The sequence below is a fragment of the Dendropsophus ebraccatus genome, chromosome 5 (genome assembly GCF_027789765.1).
Source record: "Dendropsophus ebraccatus isolate aDenEbr1 chromosome 5, aDenEbr1.pat, whole genome shotgun sequence".
Taxonomy (NCBI): Eukaryota; Metazoa; Chordata; class Amphibia; order Anura; family Hylidae; genus Dendropsophus; species Dendropsophus ebraccatus.
In genome coordinates, this window is record NC_091458.1 from 132799795 (window position 1) to 132825564 (window position 25770).

Sequence of the window (25770 nt, forward strand, 5' to 3'; positions counted from 1 at the left end):
ATACAGTGCCCCATATAGTAGCCAGTGCCCCCATATAGTGCCCCACATAGTAGCCAATGCCCCCATACAGTGCCCCCATATAGTAGCCAATGCCCCCATATAGTGCCCCACATAGTAGCCAATGCCCCCATACAGTGTCCCATATAGTAGCCAGTGCCCCCATATAGTGCCCCACATAGTAGCCAATGCCCCCATACAGTGCCCCCATATAGTAGCCAGTGCCCCCAGCCAATGCCCCCATATAGTAGCCAATGCCCCCATATAGTAGCCAATGCCCCCCATGGTAGCCAACGCCCCCATACAGTGCCCCCCATGGTAGCCAATGCCCCCATACAATGCACCCCATGGCAGCCAATGCCCCCATACAGTGCCCCCATGGTAGCCAATGCCCCCATACAATGCCCCCCATGGTAGCCAATGCCCCCATACAGTGCCCCTCATGGTAGCCAATGCCCCCATACAATGCCCCCCATGGTAGCCAGTGCCCCCATATAGTAGCCAGTGCCCCCATATAGTAGCCAATCCCCCCTGCGACCAGAAAAACAACAAACAGGCTACTCACCTGTCCGCAGGCCCCAGCAGCTCCACTCCCGACACTCCGGTCTCCCGTCATCCTCCGGCACAGGCAGCGGGGGACAGAGAGACTGCAGCTGCAGAACACTTCCGGGACACAGGCAGCTTCTCTGTACCCACTGCCTGTACCCGGAGGATGACGGGAGGCCGGAGTGTCGGGAGAAGAGTTGCTGGGGCTGGCGGAGAGGTGAGTAGGACAGCGATCCCCTCCGCCCGCCCAGCCGGCCCCCTCCATCGCCGCTTAGCTGATCAGGAGCCCAGGAAAGTGCTGCTCATTGCACTTTCCTGGGCTTCTGATTGGCTGTCAGCTGAGCGGGGAAAAGAGGGGCGGGCTGGGCGGGCGGAGGGGGTCGCTCAGGGCCGCTCACTATGCATACAGGGGGCGGGCGGGACGGCTTCCTTGCGATGCTCGGCACTGCTTGGGAGCCGTCTTCGCTTTATAGGACGCACTTAGTTTTTCCTCCCACTTTGGGAGGAAAAAAAGTGCGTCTTATAAAGCGAAAAATACGGTAATTAATTTCATCATTTGCACAATAACGGCAATCATTATAAAATAATGGCTCTTATTTTGCCGCAAACGGCCAAAAAAGGGTGGAAGCATAGTCTTAAAGGAGAAGTCCAACTAAGTGTAAAAATGGCAGGCAGGCGGGTGTGGGGGCAGAAAATAACAAACAAGTGAACTCCCTGTGCCTTTTTTAGTACCACACCTGGGTCCAACCCCGGCTGTGTGATTGCCTGCCCAGCCAATCAGTGACTGGGGTGGGACACTACCCCAGTCACTGACTGGCTGAGCAGGCAATCACGCGACGTACACTGTTTTCTGCAGAAGATGAAAGCAGGCAGCGATGAATGGGGCCCAGAGTCAACAGAGGCACGGGGACGGGTGAGTTCACTTGTTTGTTTTTTTCTCACCCACCACCGTCTGCCTGACGTTTTTTTTTTTTTCTTCATTGGTGGGACTTACTCTTTAATATGGTAATCTGGCATATTTATTTATTTGCCAGAATAATATAGGACAACAAAAATTTCCTCTTGTAGGTAAACCAAGTCCCTGGCTGTTTTACTGTAAAACCCTGTTTAATCAAGACGCTATACCGAGCATATGCAAGGCCAATAAATAATAAACAAGGCACAATCAAAAGCAAGTTGCTGAGATACAGCTGGTACATATGTAACTCCCAACATGGAAACTCTATTACAAGGAACAGCTTTAAAAAGTGTGTTTGAAACTCCTGGGTATTTATCACAAGGGTGTTTGCGACTAGTAAAGATTCCTCTAAACTACTGTGCTTTGTTAGGAATTGTGTACATAGTGATGTGACCTGCAGCTATTTATTGCATCACCTGATATGCTGTTAGAGGGAGCAGATAGAGATCAAATGTCAGGGTCTACGTAATACTGCTGATAGACCAAGCAGACATAGGCTATGTTCACACAGTGTCCCATTAAAAAAATAAAAATAAATACTGCTAAAACAACAGCCATTGTTTTTAATTTTTAATGATTTTCATTGAAAACTATGCAACCATTGGCTGTCTGTTCACACAATGTATAGAGTAACTGCTGCTCACAGCAGCCATCAAGTTATAGTCTGGCGATTTATAAAATCAGGCAGCTGGCAGGGGCAGGGGGAAAATAAAGTAAAGACTTACCTCTCACCGCACCTGTGGTAAGCTGCGGGTCCGTCCTTGGAACCCCCGCCGGGCTCCGGCATCTCTGTCGCTGACACGTCACGACCAGGCTGATGGACTGTCCACTCAGCCAGTCAGTGACTGGTGGGGACAATACAGTGAAATTGAAACATCAACATGCAAAAAAGTCATCAGAGCCTCAGTTACGAATCTCAAAACACGGGATTGTTCCTGTAAGGAGACCACCAAAACCACCATATAAAGTGTGCCCCTTTAGTCAATATCCAACTCAATTACAAGTCTGATGATATGACGAGGGAAATAGAATACCCAGGTATCTACAGACAGCTGTTTCGGGGTGTTGCCCCTCATCAGTGTGGAGTAGGATTCTGGCCTAGGTGCAAGCAAAGCCTTGTAGACCCATACAGCAAACAGATCACTGATCTTAGGGAGACCAGCCAAAGAAGTCACTATTGGTTAAGTTTTCAAAGATGGCAGCCACACAATTTAATACACATAAGAAAAAAAATAAAAAAGGGTATGCTCATCTGCCCACACTCCCAAGGTCCTCTAACTGGTCTCTGGTGTCACCAGCCACCTCCTGTGCGCTTAGCCAATCACCGACTGAAATGGAACAGCACCACGGCCAGTGATTTAGCTGAGCTGGCTGTCACTCCCATCTAAGGAGTGACAGCCCACTCAGCCAATCACTGGCTGCAACAATGTACTGTCTCAATCAGCGTTTGTCTAAGCGAGCTATCACTCTCATCTCGTGAGAACCTCTTGGCCAGTGATAAGCTGAGTGGGGTGTGACTCCTGAGAGGAGAGTGACAGCCCACTCAGCCATTCACTGATCTGGAAGACACCGGAGACCGGAGAAGGAGAACTTTATGAACCGCACTAAATCAGCTAAACACCTGCAATTGTTTATCTGTTTTATCGTGGTTGGTTTAAGGTTCGGTCCAACCGAATACAAACTTTGCTTCAAAGTTTGGTGAACCTGCCGACCTAAACTTTTGAAACGTTCACTCATCTCATTACTCTACAGCAGCGCTTCTCAAACTTTTTCTACTGGAGCCTCACCCAACAGACAAAATGATGCCTGGGCCTCACCAGACTGACCAAGAGGAAGCTGGGGCCTCACAATTTGTGGTGCAAGTTATACTGTAGCTACTACATACATATACAGTATATATTAGTTTACTGACATCTTTAATGGGAGAGGGATGTAGCCCTTCCATTCATGTGTGAATATGACCTTTTAGCTGCTGCCTACAAGGACTTGTAAATGTACATTATTCTAGCCTGTGCCTATTTAGAACAGATGTGACATCATATTGTGTGTTTTCCGTTTTTTGTATACCCATGGGTAGTTTTAAGTGGACCTGTCAAATTGTTTGGCTTCCGCAATGTTCTTTGAACGTAAATGCTTGGCATTTGATTCTGCATGGCTGCTGATGTTGGATGCCATCGTAAGGCTGCCAGGAAAACATGGATACAGCCCAAGGACTCCTTTGGGCGGCATCCAACTTCTGCAGCCACGGGAAATGCAATGCCAAGCGTTCATGTTCGTAAAATGTTGCCAAACCCAAACAGTTTGACAGGTCATCTCAACACTACCCATGAGCCCCCTCCCCCATACCCTGCAGTGAAGCTGTACAAGTGCATGTCAGTGATATTCATAAAAGATTAAAATACTGCCCATTTGTTTTAGATTCGCTGTAGTATACAGTGTATTTGCCACCTGTGAAAACACCCTTGAATTGTATTTATCTGTTATAAGTGTGCACACAGATACTGCCTAAGGCTATGTTCACAAACAGAATTTTTGCTCAGTATTTTGATCAGTATTTTTCAACCAAAACCAGGCGTGGATAGACACAAAAAGGCTATGTTCAGATACTGTTGAAATTGAGTGGATGGCCGTCATTTAACAGCAAATATCGGCTGTTATTTCAAAACATCAGCTGTTGTTTTAAAATAATGGAAAATATTTGGTATTAAATGACAGCCATCCACAAAATTTCAACAGTGTGTGAACAAAACCTTTCTGCGTTTTTAATCCACTCCTGGTTTTGGTTGAAAAATACTGACCAAAATACTAAGCAAAAATACTGTGTGTGAACATAGCCTAAAGTTGTACTTCTGCCATTTAAACTTTTTCATAGAGTGCTGGGGCTAATACTGACTTTAGTGTACCAATATACCCCGCCCACCACTGCCTGCTCATGAATATTAATCCAGCGGTCTGCAGTAAAGTCACTCCGGCGCTCAGACCATCACCTCTATATTCATTAGGCGACAGCTCGGCTAAGTGGTGCACTGAGGGTGGTAGTCCTACCCCTATTGCACCAAACCATCAAATTTTTGCTGAATATTTCATAAATGGGGCTAAAGATATACTAAAATACCTCCATTCTCAGTGTTCTGTGTCCTATGGGACTATTACTGCAGGTTAGAGTCTTTTAACCTACTTTTAGCTTCCCGTTGAACTAGCATGTTTATGACGGAGTCAGGGGAGATAGATGTCTGCCAAACGTCTCTTATTTTATGTGTATGGCTAGCTATGGCTCATTGTACTGGCACATTCAGCTCACTCGGTTAAATGCCTACATTTATATGGTACACGTTAAATAAGATCAGTGCATAGAACCAGGAGAATTGTATAAAGAGTACAGTCAGCGGCAACATTAAAAGTAAGCCACAGTTACTTAAAAATTAATGACAGCTAATGAGTTTTTGATGCATTGGGCCCTTGGATTTCAGTCTATTCTCTGGAGACTAAGAGAAGGAAATAAAGTAATCAGATAGGTAGCGAGAAATAGACGTGTTATTTTTCTTTGATCATTTTGCTGAAAAACATGCTGCCTTTCATAATACCTCTGGATACCGTGCGCTATATTATCACCTGCCACCGCCCCCGGTGCCTGGTTAAAGTACTCCGGGGATATTTACACTCGTTCTTATACACCACTCGGAGTTTATTGCAAATAGGCTTCGTTCATTTATTTTTGGCTTGTACATGGAGAATCGGTTTCTCTGCAGTAAGTCTAATAATGTTTCTGTATTACACTGTAGGAGCTGATTTGGATAATGAGCCCAGCAGAGATGCTTGCATCTCTTTCTTCATTCAGGAAGCTAAAACAATGCTGGAGTCTATGCTGGGCCTGCCTTGTGTAAAAGCCAGCCAGTGTGAAAGCATTAGGATGGTAGCCTCCATCGTTCTAGGAAAGCGGGAGAATCGCGGCTTAATTTTCCTGTCATTGTAGACCATTAATAGCTTTTCATTCTGTGCCGTGTCCTGACAGCAGTTACTCTTTGAATAAATAATATATGTACTATTCATGGGAAAACGCAGCTTCCTTGACCCTTTCAACTTTGTCTTTATTATTACATTGACGTGAAACGCTATACTTATTTTATTCGGAGAGCACAGATTTAGAATATGGCAACTCCGGCTTTCTTCTCGTGACATATTTCACATATTGAGCCTAATGTCTTTTATATTCGAAAGGAGGAATAAAAATGCAAGACAAAAACAACTCTAGGTTTTGTTAAAGTCTAGTCGTATTAAACAGGGAAATTTGTTAGGCTGGAATCCCATACAGCATTTTTTAGGGGAAAACTGCCACTGCCAGTTCTTGTGCCAAAGCCAGAAGTGGATTCTAATGGGATGGAAAATATAGAGGGAGGACTTGTTCTTCTTTTTCCTGTTGGATCCACTTCTGGTTTTGGTACAAAAACTGCAGTGGCAGTCTCCCCCCCCCCCCCCCCCCCCCCCCCACAGAAATGCATAGTTCAGGCGATTTTAAGAAACATTGTAGTTGGGTTTATTAGGCAAATATGCCATTATCTGCATTCAAAAAGACTTTCCCCAGGTCCCCCCCCCTCCTCTCTCTCATTCACTGCTCATTATCAGGAAATCTCAACTGTTTTACGTCAGTCGAGCCCTGTGTAACCTATGGAGAAGGGAGGGGGAAGGAGGGAGGAGGGAGATTAGTCGTCAGCAGAGATCAGAGAACAAAGGATTACACAGGGAGTGGTGTGAAAGACGGTATTCAGAGGTCAGGAAGGTCAGTGCTGACTTCAGAGGAGAAGTTTCTTAAAACTACCTGTACTAGTAACACTGTAGGCAAAGTTATAGTTGTTCTAAACGTACACTAGACAGTCAAATGTCAACAATATAGCTGCCAAACAGAGCAGACTCTTGATGGCCACACATGTTCATTTAGCCTCAGTGCATTGAAAACACAATATTTAAAGGGACTTATGTTGAGCGAACTTCAGAAAAAAGTCTTGTAAACCATGGATACAGCCCAAGGCCTTGTTCACACGCTGTATATTTTCAATAAATAAAGGCTGTTGTTGCAGAAGGCGAATTCACATTGTTTCCTATGGAATTCCTATTCCATGCGGCCCCACAGAAAACTGACATGTCAATTTTGTGCGGCCGCTATTCATTCGGCCGTACTTTACATTGTCTGCTATGACTAATTGGAGTGCGGGCACAACCGTATGTGAACCGGAGTGAACTTCACAGACAGTGGCAGTAGTGTAACTCGACTGTGTAACAGAACGGCCTTTGTTTTACAGCGTCTAAACGTAGCCATAGGATGTATTCCTGTTATTCTGGCAGCCCTAGGACTGCATCAATTTTGTCAGATGCCAGAAGGTGAATGCCTAGCGTTTGGGTTCATCAATGTGGTCTTTTCTGAAGTTCTATGAACACTTAAAGGGACTGTCAATTTTTAAACACAGTTCTCAATGAATAGGGTAGCAGAATGGGTAGTTTTAAGAAAGAAAACTACTGTACCTGCTCAGCTTCACTTCCTGGTCCTGTTTCACCATGGAAGCTATTGACTGGTTGCTCTGACATTTTGTCTGTGTCAACATGGGACCAGGAAGTTGAGATTTGTGAACAGGAGAATGACAGTGGCGTAAATAAGTGGAGGAGATGAATGTTTTGTTTGCTCTGTGGTGTTGGTTCCTGAATGTTTCACACTTGTTTCCAATTGCTGTTTTGCAGATAACAGTTGGTTGGTGGTGGTCCCCTAAGCAGGACACCCTACTATAAGCTTGTTTTCAAGAGGCCACTCTAAAGCTGGCCATACACCTTTAATAGCTGATAGCCGAACGTTCAGCCACTAGTTATCTCTCATGACGACTCCCCATCTTCCCCATACACAGAAATGTTTTTGTGTTCTGTATGGGGAGGAGTAAGCAGCAGCGAGAGATATCATGTGCCAGTGGGCGGTGGGTAGACCCCTATACACCCTAAATTAACGGCCAAATCCGTCACAAAGTCTAAGGTATATGGAGAAAAGGACAATCAAACATGGCCTTTAGGCTATGTACACACAGTAAAATAAAAGCAAAATACAACTATAAAATAATTGTAAAATCTAATAATGTGTTGCGTTAAAGTCTTTAAAAAAAACACCTGTTTGTGCACATATTGTTAATATATATATTGTGCAATGTGCACAGAGACTGACATTTTGTGTGACTAATGTGTGAACATAGCCTAAAACTGAAACAGCTGATCTGAATTCATGTGAACGATCACTCTTTATATGCACCTTAATGCAATTTTATGTTTTCTGCTTTTGCTAAAACATTGCTTATGTAGAAATGTGCATCTCCTCAAACTGGCAACAGCCTTCTCGACTCTAACAAGTTTTTTATAGTTTATCTTGACGTGATATTTGTGTCTCAGTTCTTTATGCTTGATTATTTCCAAGGTCAGTTGTGCCTTAAGTATCGACTGTTGTACACAGTTAGACTATGTTCACACACTGTTACAATGATGGTCGTTTATTGGAGGTCCAGTATGTAATGGTAAATAATGTCCGCCCATTGTAGAGACAACGTTAAATTATGTCTGCCCACTAAAGACAGCCATCATTTCAACGGTGTGTGAACACAGCCTAAGGCTGATAATACACTAATCTGCAATAACATGACTATTGTGTAGGTCCCCTTCATGTTGCTAAAAAAGAGCTGACTAGTGTTAGGCAGATATTTCAAAATGTTTGGGTTTGGCAACATTTTGGCATTCAATTTAAGGCTGTGTTCCCAATATGGAATCATTACGGAAAACATTATTTAATTTTTTTTGTTTGTTTTTGTGAGGGGAGCAGGTCTGTAAGGCTATTGGTTGATTTGTGCCACATCAACCCATCATAATTTCATTGAAATATATGCCGCTCTGACCAATCACCATAGCTGTGAAGCACAATATGTAGCAGAAAAAGTGAACAAATCTCCAGGGTTAAACCAAATGCAATCCATTTAGTTTGTTTTTATGCACTGTAGTGGTAAAGTATGGCAAACTAAAATACCAGGTCAGGTCATAGTTCATGATAAATTACTGTAGGCCGGTATTCTTTTTGGAAGGTCAGCCAGCATTAAAGGGGTTATCCATGATTAAAAAAGACACTGCAACTTTCTTGCAAAAGCAACAACACCCCTGTCCCCAGGTTGTGTTTGGTATTACAATTCAAATCATCTCCATTATGTTCAATGGAACCGAACTGCAAAATTCAAACTGAAACTGAGGACAAGAGTGGTCCTCTTGCAACCTATCTTGTTATTATATATTGAGTAATATTCATCGGAGTGATCACTGTTCTTCCCTAATAAATCCCAGTTGTAGCTCAAAAAGAGTGTGTTGTGCAAGCAAAAATCCTCTATGACATCTATATGCCCTAACAGGGCATATAGATAGGAATTGTCTTTATAAGACATCCCCTTTAAGAGAAAGTATGTCCACTCTTTATCGGTATCTTGCTCTTATATGTTGATACTAGTAGAAAAGTAGATATTAGGCATTAGAACAGTGTCCGAAATGGAGAAATCACTCCCAGAATGCAGCCACCTTGGTGGTCAGCTGGTGGCTGGAGCTGCTGAAAGCTTCAGTGGACCACACACCGGAAAAATGGCTGCCATTTTTATGTAGTGGGAACATAGCCATAAGAGTAAACTAGGGTAAACGTCGAGTAGTGAAAGAAACGATGGTTGACCTCAAGGAGATTAAAAAAAAACACTATGAAGACTCGAATAGGTGTTTTTCGGTGTCAGTGACTCTAGAAACATTGCCCACTGGAGGCAATATTCCTAGATTCACTGATGTTGGGAAACATGTGATGGTGTCTTCACTGTTTTGGTTGATCTCTCAACCACCATTCTTTTGAATGCCCTCACTAGGCTTTGCTCCCAATAGCCAGAATCCTACTCCATACTGATGAGGGGCAAATACCCTGAAACAGCTGTCTGTGGATGGAGACCTTCCTTGATTTGGATGTTCCTACCCGGTAGAAGGTCTGGCTAGCTTACTGACATTAGAAAACATGTGATGGTGGTATAGCATTACAGCAGTCATATAATTCGGGTAGTCATAATGTCATAATGACTACATTTAGCCTCTTCATGCTTCACAAATACTGTGGGATGGCACCACGCCAGTGCCCAGCAGTTCCCTAAATCATGCAAGGTAAGTTTATAGTAGGAAAAGTAACATCATATAGTATATAATGTAATTATTATTATTTATGGTATTAAAGATAACATTATTAATTCTTTTTAGTAACCCCTATCATTGTTTGTATAAGTAACTCATGCCAATTATTGAAGGATCACGATATATAAGTTAGCCGCTATCTTTATTCTGTGCTTAGCCTTAGTCTAAATGTAGTTCACAATTGTTTTACTAATCCGTGCGGGAAAAAAATAAAAAAATCAGGAATATCTGATGTCGTCGCTTCACTGTAATACTTTGCGGCTGTACGGCACCACTAATAATCTGCTACTGCAGCCTTCTAAATTATACCTTATTAGCAGTATTTAAGTGCAAGGGACTGATAAATAAGTCAGTTCATCAAAAACTTAGGCAATAGCAAAAGGTGACTGTGATGGGAAAACAATGCATTAAAGCATCCCCCCCGCTGGGGAAACATCGTCAAGAGACGGGCTTATTTAACAAGTGAGTGGTAAAAAGGGTGCCGGAAGGTCAGCGCGGATGGATAATGCTGACCAATTACAGATCAACTGTGTCACACAGAACTAATATGCTAATGGCCGTTCCGGAGCCAGCACTACCTTCCTATGAAATGATAAGTGACAAAAAAAAATCCTAATCATAAAGAATTAGTCTGTTGCGCTGCCTCAGAAACCATTCAATCTAGAGGTCACGCCAAGATTGAAGCTCTACAGAGGGGGCTCAGTGGTTGTAGTCACAGTTCCATGATTACACATTGGATATTATCACTACACACTGCTATGCTGGTCAGTACTGTACTTTGCTCGGCATGACTTCTTATTGCTATGCATGTCATTGTACCACTCTGCATGCCATTAGATTCCATAGCACATTGCATGCTTGCCTTACAATGAAAACAACAAAAAAAAACTTTCTTTAAGCCTTTCTACATTTCATCCAGAATGAATAGTATTATTATTTAATGCAGCTTAATGCATTTCATTTAATAAAGATTAATCAAAAAAGGAAAATTATACAGACATTTTCTCCATGACTGGCTTGGACTGGATTAAGAGATGGATAAGCAATTTATGCTGTTTGTTCAATTGCTTTATGGGCTTTATGGAAAATGGAAGGCAAAATGTAGTGTAATACTGTAATGTTACAACTGTAATTATCGTATAAGGTACTGTGTGTACCAGGAAATCATACTCCTCAATATTGCATTTTAGCTGTATTTTTATTGAAATCAGTATATATGTATTGGCCCCCACTAACTAGCCCCCCCCCTAATAATAATAATAATAATAATAATAATAATAATAATAGATGAGCGAGCACACCCTATAGAGTATAGTATTCACTCCAGTATCTGCCAACTTGAAAGTACTCTATACTCTGGTGCTCAGGTACTCATCATTAACAAAAGGCTTGCTAAAAAAAAAAAAGCAGCTGATAATTCATCTCCGAATCCGTAGAGACCCGACCTTTGGGATTAGCAGAAGATCTCAACGCTGATACGGAAGGTGCGATTGTGATCAATACATTTTAAACCACATCAGGAGGAGCGGGGAAAGTGTACTTACCGCTTCAGTCTTCTATCTGTCTTTGCTATTGCAGCTCAGCCAATCAGAGGCTAAGCCAGTATCCCGCCTCAGCCACTGATTGGCTGAGCGGCTATAGTATAGACAGAAGACCAGAATGGTAAGTATAAGTTATAATTTCCCTGCTACCCTCCTACAAAAAGAGCACAGTCCGACTCCAGCGGAAAAAAAAAATTCTTTTAAATAAACTAGTGTCAGAAAGTGCCAGAGATTTGAAATTTTCTTCTATTAAAAAAAAATCTCAAGTCTTCAAGTACTTATCAGCTGCTGTATATCCTACATATCTATATCTATGTATATGACATAAAGCGGCTGATAAGTACTAGAAGACTTGATATTTTTGTAAAGAAGTAAATTACAAATCTCTAGCACTTTATGACACCAGTTGATTTGAAAGAAAAAAAAATAGTTGGAGTTGCCCTCTAACCCCCTGAGGGCAAGAATGTCCCTTTCAGATTAATCAGGTACCCTCCGCTCTGCTGAGCACCTGGTTAAATAGTCAAATAGTTTTTATTGGGGCATGTTACTCAAGTTGAGCACTTGAGCATTGAAAATACTCGAGTATTTTGGTGCTCGCTCATCTCTAATAATATTCGATAAATATTTGCTTTGCTGGCTTCACAAATATTGAACACCAATCTGTACTCCCAGGATGATGTTAACCAGTAGTCTCCAAGCAAATTGTAGACCTCTAAGTTTGAGTAATTGTACATTATTTTTTAAAAAGGCCTAGTTGCCATTGACATTCCCTAATGCATAAGCAATCTGTTCGTAGTATATTATGGATAAATACACCACTCAAAGCAATTCACCTTGCTACGTTGCATAACCTTAGCTGTAGATGTGTGAATAAATAAAAGCAATATATATGGAATAAATCAATAATAAATGATAGCGAACGGTTGAAAGTGGCACATTTGCAAAATTTTATTGACCTTTTAAGCAGAAAAAAGTTCTGAAATTATTACTATACCATTAGGCCCAATGTACACATTAGACTAGGTTTGCACTGCATTTAAGTGTTACATTAGAGAGGAAAGCGTGAAAAGTGGCGCTGATTGTATGCCTATAGCTGCTATGTAGATGCTTTGAAAAATATAACCAACCACGCTTAAAAAATACAGAAAAGGAGATGGTATACCAATGTATACTGTCCGAACATATAGCAAAAATACAATATAAATCTGGCTAACAGAATTGGATCTTTGTAATTTTTTGACTAATATTAATTCCATGCTTTTTTATTTTATATGAGGAGTATCATTTCAGGTTTTTTTTTTTTACTATTTTATATTTTCAATATTTTTGAAAAATTATACCTGGTTATTTGATGATATATGTGCAATATAAAAATGTATCTAACAATAGAAAAAAGTATTACGTAAAAAGAACATTGAAATATTCTTAGTTCTATGTCAATCTAGATATATATCTACATTTATACATATACGCTTTATCCACTAGGTATAATTTTTGTTTTGTGATAAGTAGTTTGTTGATCTACTGATATGTACAGTGCCTTGCAGATATTAAAATATTAACCAATGTATTTTTTTACTTTCTTTGTTACTGTTTGATTTCCTACAGTCTCATGCTTCTTTAATTTCACCACCCCATCCGGGAACGTTCTGTCTCCAAACTACCCAGAAGAATACAGCAATCACCTGCATTGTGTGTGGTTGATCATAGCTAAACCTGAGAGTCGCATCCACTTGGCATTCAATGACTTTGATGTGGAACCTCAGTTTGACTTCCTGGCAGTAAAAGATGGAGGCTCTCCTGAATCACCTGTCCTGGGCACTTTCTCAGGGAACCAAGTGCCACCCTCATTGACAAGCAGTGGTCATGTCTTAAGATTGGAGTTCCAGACTGATCATTCTACTGAGAAGCGAGGATTTAATATCACATTTACTAGTGAGTTCTACTACATGCCTTCATTTGTTTTGCTGAGGTTCATACTAAACAGTAGTTCAAATTAATATGTATTTTTTTCTGTACAGAAGAGGGGATCCAATGAAAAAAACTTCTTTTTTTAAAGTGAATGTACCACTTTGTGTTTTTTACATGAACAGACCAGCGCTGATACGGTGATGCCAGTGCTGTGGTCCTTTTTTGTGAACAGCCGCCCCCGGTTCCTGCGCACGGCACTGGTCTATTCCCAAGCACCTGCTCACCATGAAGCAATGGGAGCGGGCCTGCTGGCCCCCAGTATGACTAAACCTACTCTCCTCTGTGATGCGGCTCCATTAGAAACAATTGAGCCGCGCCACAGAGGGAAGGGGAAATCGTCAGACTGGGGGCTAGCGGGCCAACCCCAGTGCTCCATGTCAGACTGATGCTAGAGAATAGACCAGCGCTGTGTGCGGGAATGGGACAGTGGTTCAAAAATAGGAGCGCGGCACTGCGATCCCCGCGCCAGCCTGTTCCTGTGAAAAATACAAAGCAATGTACCTAGTGGTACATTCACTTTAAGGTTGGCCTAGATTATGTACTCAACACAACTGGAGACAATTATAGATGAAAGGTCATTGTCATTTCTAACAACTTCCCTCCTATGTAATTCCTAAAATACCTGTAAATCGCTTTATCAAAGAATGAGCTCTTAGCCCTGAAAAAAGCTCTAAAATCTTGGCCACTAAATGTCTTTTCTTGCAATCTGCTGTTGTTTGGGGAAATCCATGTCTAGTAATAGATAGACCAGGCTTAAACAAGGCAAGGCTTAGCTAGGGCTATACACAGGCAAGAAAACCTAAACTGTGTACCTGCAATCTTTGAGTGTGTCAGCCTCCTCAAAGAGGTTCACACTCTGAGCGAAGGTAAATCAAGCCTCTGCTCTATTTTCTCACCAACCAAAATGTTATGGATACTATTAGATACCTAGACCACTGTATGAAGATATTCCTGAACAAAATCCCTCTCCACCCTCCCCAACCCTGAATCAAACGACTCATACAGCAGCGATCTGCTGCCATCGTTCTGTGGAATAGGATCGGCGGCAGCAGAGCGCTGCTGTATGCTACGGGCTGCCCAGACGATCTAACGATCACCCGGGCAGCCCCCCCCCCGCAGCTCCCTGCGCCCCCTCCCGGACTCAACTACTCGCAGCATGGACTAGCAGCGGCAGCAGCGCGCTGGGAACTAGAAGCAAACGAGCACTGACAGCGCTCATTTGCTTCTCTGTCCGCCCGTGGAATAGGGCCTTTACCTTTTTGTTTGTTTTGCTGCTGCTGTTTCTTTCTTTCCTGTCCACGAAGAAGCACCTTGCAAACTCAGTGTATCAATAACCCTCATCTACCACCATTTGTAGTAATTTACCATAAATCAAACTGCAGCACATCCTGCTTGTACTTTCACTAGCACTACATCATGCCATAGCAGCCCTTGTTCTGCCAACTGAAATAGAGAGAATAAGAAATAGCTGTGCACCATGGAGGGGTTTCCCAGGGGCTTGATAAAAGCAGGGATAGCACTAAAATCACCTGTACTCTACACTGAGTTTGAAGAGCTAAGGCTCTACTACACTAAACGATTATTGGCATTACTCGGCTGATTGCGTCTTTAGGTCTAGACCTAAAATCATCATCCGCCAACCGTGCATCGCTATGTGTAACAGTGTTGCACAGCCAAAGACTAACAACGGAGTAGACTGGCATACATTACCTCTGTATGCTCCCGGCCTTCTCCTGCCCTTTTCTTTCACTCCCGGCACCGTGGTTGCAACTTTGAATCGGTCTCTGAGCTGACAGGTCGGTCAGCCAATCACTACCCGGCGCAGTCCCAGACAGTGAATTACTGAGCAGCCTGTCAGCTCAGTGACCATTTTGAAGCTACAGCCACAGCGCCAGGAGTGAAAGCAAAGGGCAGGAGTAGGCCAGGAGCATACAGAGGTAATGTATGCCAGTTTAGGGCAAGGGCTGCACGGACGTTGCTAACAATGTCTGTGCAGCCCTTGCTAAATGGTCATCAAGGCGTGTAAACGTATAGGCTCAGTAAACGAACTCTAAACGAACACATTGGTGCTTGTTTAGATTATCTTCTGGCTGCCATCGGCCCATCTAATAGGACCCTTAGGGTGGCCCCTTTGGCACCTCTCTGCTCACTGTCTTTGCGTGTAATAGCACAGGCAGCAAGCAGGAAAAGAAGGGGAAGTGAGTGCTGAACTGACAGATCGGCGATCGCTTCCCCCGGCTTATCGGGGCGTGTAATATGGCCTTTAATGTGCATGCACTTTTTTAAAAAATTCTTAGAAGAACTTAAGGACAGAAGGGAAAACTTGTTCATCTGCTGGTAAACTTTCACAATCAAAATCAGACATTTTTTAGTCAATTGTTAATTTATTTATTAATTCTTTAATTTATAGGAGTTGGAGAAAATTCGGAGCCGATTGAATACATATCTAATTTATTATTCAGTCTGTGTCTAAAAACAAATGTCGCAATAAGTAGTTGGAATACTATGAACTGGAATAATCTGAGTCCTATTACTGTTGCATAGGCTTAGCATGAGGATTGTTCTTTCTTTTACTTAATGAGCTGTGTGGCTACTCATCATTCAATGCAAAACACTGCAACATAATATTCCTTTGTGTGGACATCTGCATTGCAGTTTCATATGCCAACTCAAGCCACATATTGTATTTTCACATTATTGTTGTCACCGCCACAGTCGCTGATACCAAACAGATTTTTTTTTTCTACGTATGTGACTTCCTGTAGGGATAATGTTGCAATGGCAAATTTTCTGTGAGAACCTGGCATGAAGTATATGACCTTGTTTTTCTACGTCTAGAACAGCCAGACACAGCAGCTGGATGGTTCTTGGGGACTTAAACTTGAATTCTTTCTCCATCTCTTCATGATTGCTTTGCTTAAATGAAGGGCCGATAAAGACGAGCTAATATTTAGAATGGGTGGGAATTATTTATTCATAAATGTATAGCAATATCCATCATATGCATGGAAGGAAATTGTGTTAACCCTGCATTAAATAAAGATAGAGGTGAGCAAATAAAATTCTCCATTAATTAGGAACTGCATTTATCCAGACACTCCATTATGGAGCATGATTCATAAAACTATTTCCAGCCATAAGTTGATGATAATCTCAATGACTTGCTTGATGGATTGTAAATACTGTGGATTATTTATGATCTCCACCAGGCTTGTCTCATTTCATCCCCTCTTCTGTGCAGCCACAGTTATATAAAGGTTTAGGCTCATTTATATCAGCCGTTTATTTCTGGTCGGGTTTGACGCAATATGTGACACAGTCAGTTTCTGCCGTTAATAATATTAGCGCGGATACATTAAATCATCTTAACCAGTGAAACATAACTAATAGAAAATTCTCTTTAACTTTTGCTTGTCTTTTAATCCCAGCTTTTAGACACAATGAATGCCCTGATCCGGGAGTGCCAGTGAATGGAAAGAGGTTTGGAGAGAGCTTACAGCTGGGGAGCTCAGTATCCTTTCTATGCGATGACGGCTTTATCCGGACTCATGGCTCAGAAACCATCACCTGTATCTTAAAAGAGGGAAACGTTGTCTGGAACAGCGCAGTACTGAGATGTGAAGGTAATGTCACCGTCATTCTGGGGGGATTATGGGCATGGTTCAAAGCTGAACTAGTAGACCCATTGGCATGTACTACATTTAGGGGAAGTATGTACAGTGGTGCCTTGGATTACGAGCATAATTTGTTCCAGGACCGTGCTTGTAATCCAAATCCACTCCTAAACCAAAGCAAATTTTCCCATAAGAAATCCCTGATATACAGACAATTGGTTCCATACCTCAAAAATAGTGATTTTTTTATTCTAAATAACATGTAGAAGAGATAAAAACAAACAATGAGAAACAGATGAACATGTCATATTATAAGTTACTGTAGAGTATAGAAATCATCATGTGGAGTATAATGTATAGTAAGTGCATAAACCTGAAAAAAACAGCATCAGTGCAGGAAGACAGTGGCAGAACTGTGCAGGAGAACTGTGCAGGAGAACAGTGACAGAAACTTTTCTATATAGCAGTGTCAATTAAGTGTAAGTGCAGGCACATTATAGCAGCAGTGTGTATAGCTCAGTGTGAGTGCAGGCACATTATAGCAGCAGTGTGTATACCTCAGTGTGAGTGCAGGCACATTATAGAAGCAGTGTGTATAGCTGAGTGTGAGTGCAGGCACATTATAGAAGCAGTGTGTATAGCTGAGTGTAAGTGCAGGCACATTATAGCAGGAATGGAGAGGATGAGAAACACAAGGGCTGACAGGTCTACCATGATATGGAAGGGGAGGGAAACTTCCTGGGTCAGAATATAGTGCTGTAGATCACGCTGTGCAGACCATGCCCTTCCCCCACTCCCGCTCCCACCCAGTACAGGGAGCTCTTAAATCAAAGCAATGCTCTTAAACCAAGTTACAATTTTGAGCTCTTCTTGCAAAACGCTCTTTATCTAAGTTAATCTTAAACCAAGGTACCATTGTAGATCCATACTTTTCTTACATATCAGGGGAGCATTTAATTTGAATGTGTAACAAGGCCCTTATAGGGCTGTAGTTGGCAGTCCCCTTGTGAGCATGTTACCTTTTGGTTATTTGTCCATGCAGTGCATTGTGCACAATCTTGGGTCTCCTACTGTAATGAAGAGTCAAAGAGGAGTTGTGGTTCAGTGTTTGTGCCACACTCACTCTGGCACACCTCACCACTGCTACAGTATCTCCTCCCTCTCCTTTATGAATATTCTCTGCTGGTCGGCCTCCTCCTTTCTTAGCTGTCAGACAGTGTCTCTGATTATTTATTTCAGACATAAACTGTCTACAGAGATCTGATCTGCAATAAGATATAGCTGTGGTAGAGCTGTGGTCAAAGGATAAGGGGATAAATTGCTTGTCTGGAAACAAAGATAGTTTTTTTCCTGGGTTTGATTCCTCTGATGGAAATAAAATGTAGTTGTTTTTTTTTTTGTTTTTTTCCTTTTTCTCACCATTGTATCATTTTAAAAGTGCAAAGAATTACCAGCCAGGTCCAAATTAGGTTAAAAACCCATTTGTTTTATACATTGATGAGAAAAAAAATAAAAAATAAATAACTACTTTTTACATCAGAGAATCAAACCCATGGTAAAAAAAAATTTTGTCAGTGGTCTCTAGGTAAGTGATTTACCCCTAGAGAAGAGCTCCAACACAACTATATTCGATTGCAGATCAGTCCTTTGTTGGTAGTTTACAGTATGTCTGAAATAAACACTCAGAGAGACAAGCTGTCAGCTGAGAGAGAAGGAGGCCGGGCAGCAGAGATTATTTATAAGGAAGAGGGAAGAAGCTGTAGTGAGGTGTGCTAGAGTGCAGCACAGAAACTGAACCACAACTCTTCTTTGACTCTTCCTTAGGGCCCTATTACACCAGCAGATTATCTGACAGATTTTTGTAAGCCAAAGCCAGGAATGGATTTGAAAAAACAAGGAATCTCAGTCTTTTCATGTTTAACCGTTCTCTGTTTATAGTCCATTCCTGGCTTTGGCTCAAAAAAAATCTGCCAGATAATCTGTTGGTGTAATAGGGCGCTTACAGTAGGAGACCAAAGATAATACACTCCACTAACAGATAATCAAAAGGTAACATGCTAATAGAAGACTGCTAACTACAGAACACTGTCATCACCTCAGGTAGGGCCCTGTACTGACAGATTCCTTTTAAGCAAACGTTAGTTATTGACCTAGATTTAATAATACTATCTGGTTTTCACAATGATTGTGCATTAGTTATTGGTCTAGATTTACTATCTATTTGCTTGTTGCTTGCTGTATTTGTTATTTCCCATGCGTCAACTACATTAATAATGTCAATAATGAAAATCTACAACTTAAGACGGTTAAGATAAGACACACCTCCTTTTAGGGGACTGAACTGTCTGCAGTCCAAGAGGGAAAAAAAAGTTCTGATATTATGACAATTACACAGGTTTGTGCACACAACTCACTGGGTATCAAATGGTTGTTGTAGTATGAGCTACAGTACCTCTCTCCATGCCAAATGTTTCAGAATGGCAGGAGAGCAATGCTGAAGTTACACCTTAAGGCTATGTTCACACACTGTGAACATCCGGCCGTTCCCTGACCCTGGCCGGGTCCGGCCGCATCAGCGTGCCCGCATCAGAGCTTCCCATAGCCCACAGTGAAGCAAGCGGCTGGAGCCGCTTGCTTCACTGTGAACTGACAGGTCTTTCTGCGGCCGGAATTCACTGAATTCCGGCCACATAAAACTGACGTGTCAGTTTTTTCCGGCGCTGCACGGGATCCCTACCGGAGCGCATACGATGTGTGTACGCTCCGGCCGGGATCCCATTAAAAATAAAGCTATGCAAAACTACGGCCGTAGTTCTGCGGCGAGAACTATGGCCGTACTTTTACGTAGTGTAAACATAGCCTAAATGTGCTCAGCCTAGAGGAAAAAAGGACATAAACTCCTCGCAACTGCTGCCACTTGTTTTCTTTTGAATCCAGTCTGGTTGCACAACACTTCTTGTGCTTGAGTTTAGCATGTGCACCGTCTGTTCAGCCAATCAGCTTCTGAGGTGGGATACTGCTTTACGATAGGTGGCTAAGCAGAGCATACACTCACCCCAAACACAAGATGTGCAATAGGACTAGCACTGAAGAATGGCAGCAGTTGGAGTGAGGAAGGTAAGTATATGTTTTTTTAATATATGTTTTCTGCCAGACTGAGAGCATATATACTGTATAGAAAAAATTTAGACTACCCCTTTAAGGACAGGTTGACAGATATTTTTTAAATGGGATAGAATTTTTGAATTTGGTACGCTAAACATATGTAAATTCATAATGTCTTTATGCTTTACTATATGATCAAGCTGGTAAAGAGGAAAATACTGTGTAATGTCACATACTCCCCTTTCTTATACTTTGCTTTCCATATTACTTACATCTTCTTTACACTAATCTGTAGCAAAGAGTCGTGAAAAATGCACAGAATTAGGCTTCAAAGCTAAGCTATGGCCATTAGAACTAAGTTTCCCATAAAGATTTTTTTTCCTTCCAGTTAAAAGCCATCCTTTCTGAATCGTCTTGGTAAAGATGAGGCAGGACTGAGAAGATTTGCATTTGTTTGAATTAGTGATGGTTTGATGCAGTGGAATGAAAATACGTAATTTGCTGTGTTAATTTATGTTCATTACTGTGCGTATTAGATAAATGGGGGTCCAAATGTTGTTCTGTTGATAGAGTAAGGGATAGAGTAAACCTGTGCATCCATAATTACAGAAACAGTCCTTTGAATGGGGGGTTCCCATTCACCAATAAAAGATAACCTTTATTTGACCCCTTAAACTTTAAAACCCAGTCAGTAGTGTACTATAGTATAGAACTCTCTTACATTTCTTTATATTCTTATGTGAATTTTCTATTTTTCACTAGGCACGGCTATGTACTTTTAGGCATGATTGAGACCATAATGCATGGTCCGTAATTGCAGGAGGCCCATGGATGTGCCGCCACAATCATGGACTGTGCACTTCTGAAGGGGATGAAATTTATGGAGCCCCAACCATATAAGTGTAGTATCCCACCACAGGAGGTTCCCTAAGTGTAATACAACCCAGGTAAAGTGACTCTCTCAGGTGTCACGCCAAGTGATGTCAGATTTGATTCCCACTACAGCCACTAGGTGTCTCACTCCCCCTGTGCACAGCTGCAGTATATGTGATAAGGTTTAGCTCTGTTTATATGTTGTCCAATCACAGGTGCCTCCTCTCCACACTGCTACCTTCTCTATTCTCCTCACCTCCTGTCACAACACCCTATATAGGATAGGGGTTTCCTGTTTAGTTGAGATTTCAGGGCGAATGAGAATTTCAGTTCTTGTCCTAGTGAGAGCCTAACAGCCAGTATGCAGTGCTGAGCCCTAGAGGTGGGGTAACTGGACACTAGGAACAACCCTCCCGGCCTGCCGGACATCGGTGATTGTTCAGCTTATCTCAAGCAGGCTGAAGCAATGAAGACTTGATATAATAGATTATTGTTGTACATAGGTACTGCATTGATGTCTATAAGCAATCATGGTATTGCTTATAGAAGTCTCCTGGGGGGACTAAGAAAGTGTGTTTAAAAAAAAAAAAAAAAAAAGTTTTTTTTAGTATATAAATAAATCCATTCCATAATAAAAGTTATCCCCCATTTTCCTATTACTTAACCCCTTAAGGACACACTGGATTTTGGCCAGGCCAGTTTTCATTTTTGCATTTGCCTCTGCATGGAGCATTCAGTCTGAGGAAGATGAGTGCTGATCAGTTTTGTTTCGAATGAAACAAAAGGAATCTGATTCGCTCATCTCTAGCCTCGACCTCTAGTTTTCATTGGTACCACATTCATGTAGAAGGGATTGTTTTGATTGCTCTTTATTATTTTTTTCCAACAAAAAAATAAGCAATTCTGGCTCTTTTTAGTTTTTTTTTCACTGTACAGGAACACTATTGTTATATCTTTTTAGATCAGACAGTTACGCACACTAGGATATATATGTGTGTGTGTGTGTGTTCTTATTTTTATGAGTTTTATATATAAAATGGGAAAAAAGGTAATTTAAACTTTTATTTGGGGAGGGGCTATGTCATATTTTAAAAAAACTTTTTAAAATGTTTTTTTTTTTTTTTTTTTTTTAAATTTTTTAAACCCCCCTAGGTGACTATTACATTCATTCATTCATTACATTGCTAACACTGTTATGCCATAGCATAGCATTGATCGGTGTTATCTTCACATAGAACCTGCCTGTGGCAGACTGTAATAGAGGATCACAGAGATGATTGCAGAGAGGTAAGCAAGAGACCTCCAGCAGTCTGAGGAAATGATGGGGCCCCTTACAGTCACGTTGCGGGAGTCCTAATCGGACAGTGATAGGAGCTTAGCTCCTTTCATTGACAGTTAAATGTTGCAATTGTAGCACTGAAGGGGTTACCCAATAAAACTATGGTAAAAAAAAAAAAATGATCTATCACACATCTCTACAGAATGAATGATAAAAATGTTAAAGTCAGAATAGAGAGATTTTAAACCCTAGATAATTTGTCAGTTTTCCCACATGGTTAATGGTGTAAAGACGAATAGCATTCCCAAACCCACCCCATTCCCATTTAAAAACCGCATTTCACTTTTAAACTTTACCTCTCGATTTTTTTTTCCTGGTTTCACAGAATATTTTATGGAAAAAAGAGTGTCATTATAAAGTACAATTGGTGTCGCAAATACAAAGACCTCATATGGGTCTATAGATGGAAAAATTGAATAGCTGTGGCTTTTTAGAAGCCAGAAGGAAAATACTAAAGTGCAAAGACAAAAATTGGCCTGGTCACTAAGGGGCTAGCATAGAAAATAGCTATTGACTATTGAGTGACATGAAATTGAATGTCTTAAGCCAGAAATGAATGGCAGGTATAGTTGCATTCTCCTGGTAAATGTCCAGTTTTGTGTCGGCTATGTGCACTATACTTCCAGCCACTTCTTAATTTTCAAAGTTGCTCTGTTTGACACTTTCTTCTTTTTTAGTTGCTTCCTTTATATCCCACAGGGCTCTCTCTCTCAACTCCATCTCAGTCTCCATTCTCCACCCTTATTTAGATGGTTAGCTGGCCATGTACAGTGATGTCTTGGATTCCGAGCATAATTCGTTCGGACCGCACTTGTAATCCAAATAACTCCTAAACCAAAGCAAATTTTCCCATAAGAAATCACTGAAATGCAGAGAATTGGTTCCACACCCCCAAAATAATGATTTTTTATTCTAAATAACATGTAAAACTAATGAAACAAACAATTAGAAACAGTTGATTATGGCAGATCATATTATTTACTGTACAGTATAGAAATCAGCATGTGGTTTATAATGTATAGTAAGTGCATAAACCTGAAAAAACAGCAGCAGTTTGTAGATAAAGGATGAAACTGCAGATCCCCATAATACAGTAGTGTAGTTTAACAGGCTAGAATAGAGAAGCAGGGCTGCTGTCAAAGGTCTGTGTGGTCACATGACAGCTGTGGAGGAGGGATGTGTTCAGCACGGACCAATCAGGAAGTGAGAATCACAGAGCTGTGCAGGAGGACAGTGACAGAAACTCTTTACAGAAGTGTGAATGGCTGAGTATAAGTGCAGGCACATTATAGCAGAAATGGAGAGGATGGGAAACACAAGGGCTGACAGAGACTGCAGAGAGCATGAAGAAGATGCAGATGTGTGTACATACATGCAGCACTCTCTGTCCAGTGAGAGAGGGGTTACAGCTATGAAGAGATTACCTCCACAGTCCTGTCCCCTGAATCAAGACCCAGCCTGGAGTGGATCTGCAATGATTTGGAAGGTGAGGGAGACTTCCTGGGCATGAGTAGAGTGCTGTAGACTACGCTATGCAGGCCATGCCCCTCCCCCACTCCCTCTCCCGTCCAGTACAGGGAGCCCTTAAACCAAAGCAATGCTCTTAAGTTACAATTTTGAAAAACTTTGAGCTCTTCTTGCAAAACACTCTTAATTCAAGTTACTCTTAAACCAAGGTACCACTGTATTTAGGTTTTGGAGAATAATAAAAATTATTTCCACTCTGCATAGGGAGAACTCTTTATCAGTCACAGAATTAATAATGAAAAACCTGATTGGTAATAAAGGGATTAATATAATGTATTAAAAAACCTTCTGTATGCATCTTCCTTTTTATTACATGTAGTAAATGTTCTGTCCATTGTGGGGCCTGAAGCGCCTAAGGAAGGACGGTGTTGAGATGTCATACTGGAAATCTGTATTCAATGCAGATAATAAGAATCTAACAGTACGAGCAGGATACTAATAACCTATTATCACTGACACATTATAGAGCTCTGCAATTATGACCCTGTACTAATTGGTACTTATACACACACCAATGAAGACTGACACTGGCTAACCTTATCCTGGAGACCTGCTAGCCCATAACTGGCTTATAAAATGCAATTGCAATTAACCCTTTCCTGTCAATACTTTTGACATTTCCCCCTTCCGTTTATAGTCTCCTATTGTAAAACAGAGGTCAGTAGCTCATAATTTTTTTTGCCATTTTATGGTTCCACTTTATTACTGTATCCTAATAAAGTATAAATAGTAAATTTACAATATGGGGCAAAGGAAGAAGTGTCTATTTTCTATCATTACTGGCTGAAATGTGGGGGCTCTTTTAGCCTTGCTACTGATTGGCTGTTGTTTTCATAGAAAAAAAAATAAAGATAATTATAATAAAAAGATAGACCTGTTATCCAATGGGGCTCTTACATATTAGGATATTATTTGGTAGTTTGGTACCAGTCTATGAATTATTAAAAATATGTTGTAAGTGATGGGCTGTAACAGTATCCAGATCCTAATCATGGACCAATTGTCCATTGTCCCAGTGCTCAAATGGTGTCTGTTGTTTCAGATTTCTCCTAAAAGTACATTTTCCAGTAGTCAGTGCAATGCATTCACATGTGCAGTTATGCTTGGCCATCCTTTCCTTTACTTGGTCCATCGATGGTCCTATTAGCCACACAGCTCAAGGGACCCTTAAAACCCTTGGACCCTTTATTTCCCCTGTACTTTCCCCATTTATATATATTTCAATTAAGTCTATTACCCAATAAATCCATGTTTCAAGTGATCTCCCTTCATGCACATCTTCATAGATCCATCTACTATGTGCTGCTTCCATACATGCACATTGCAGGGCTGAGGAGTCAGTAGAGTATGCAGCATGTTAATGTGCCTGGTCATGCGCCATGGAGAAAACAGAGCAAAGGGTTTCTATATCATAAGCAAATAAGTAGTTTTTATTGGGACTGGGAATGGATTGAAAACAAAAAGGCCAAATCCATAATTTCCCTTTAAGGTGCCCTTTATCTCCATACTGGTCACATTTGCAGTTATGTGGCAATTCTATGAGTGCTGTACATTCTGGTTAGATAATAAACCCTGTGTACTTGCCTTGCCGTACTCTCTCTGCTTGATCTTGTCTTCTTTTCTTATGATCCTATGCCTGTGTGCCTGACATCTTTCTGTCCTGACTCTTGATTGTTGTGCATGGAGCACTGTATGACGATCTCCCCTCTGTGACGCGGCTCCATTGATTATAATGGAGCCGTGTCACAGAGGGGAGAGCAGATTGTTACACTTGGGGCCGGCCGGCCCACCTTCAGTGCTTCATGTCCGGCCAATGCCCGGTAATAAACCAGCGTCGTGCTCGGGAATCGGTATGTGGTAGGTATTCCCCGTGCCGGCACCGGTCAACTGATATAAAACACACATAAAGCGATGTACTACTGATACATTTGCTTTAAGGCTGGCTATACACATGAGATAGGTGCTTCTATGATGAAGTATTTCTACAAGAACAAACTCATTTGGTAGTTTTAAATCTAACATTACCAATCCTTCTCTCCTTAACGTCCTGCCCCCATATACTTGAGATGTTTAGCA

The 25770-nt window shown here is 41.5% G+C and overlaps 1 protein-coding gene across 1 annotated transcript in view; it reads left to right on the top strand.

Annotated features, from left to right (window-relative positions):
- Positions 1–25770, top strand: part of CSMD2 (CUB and Sushi multiple domains 2) — a 325249-nt gene that overhangs the window by 137661 nt on the left and 161818 nt on the right. The window contains exons 10-11 of the mRNA XM_069972975.1: positions 12874–13200; positions 16665–16859. Of these exons, the coding sequence (XP_069829076.1) occupies positions 12874–13200; positions 16665–16859 (522 nt within the window). The remainder of the gene's footprint in view (positions 1–12873; positions 13201–16664; positions 16860–25770) is intronic.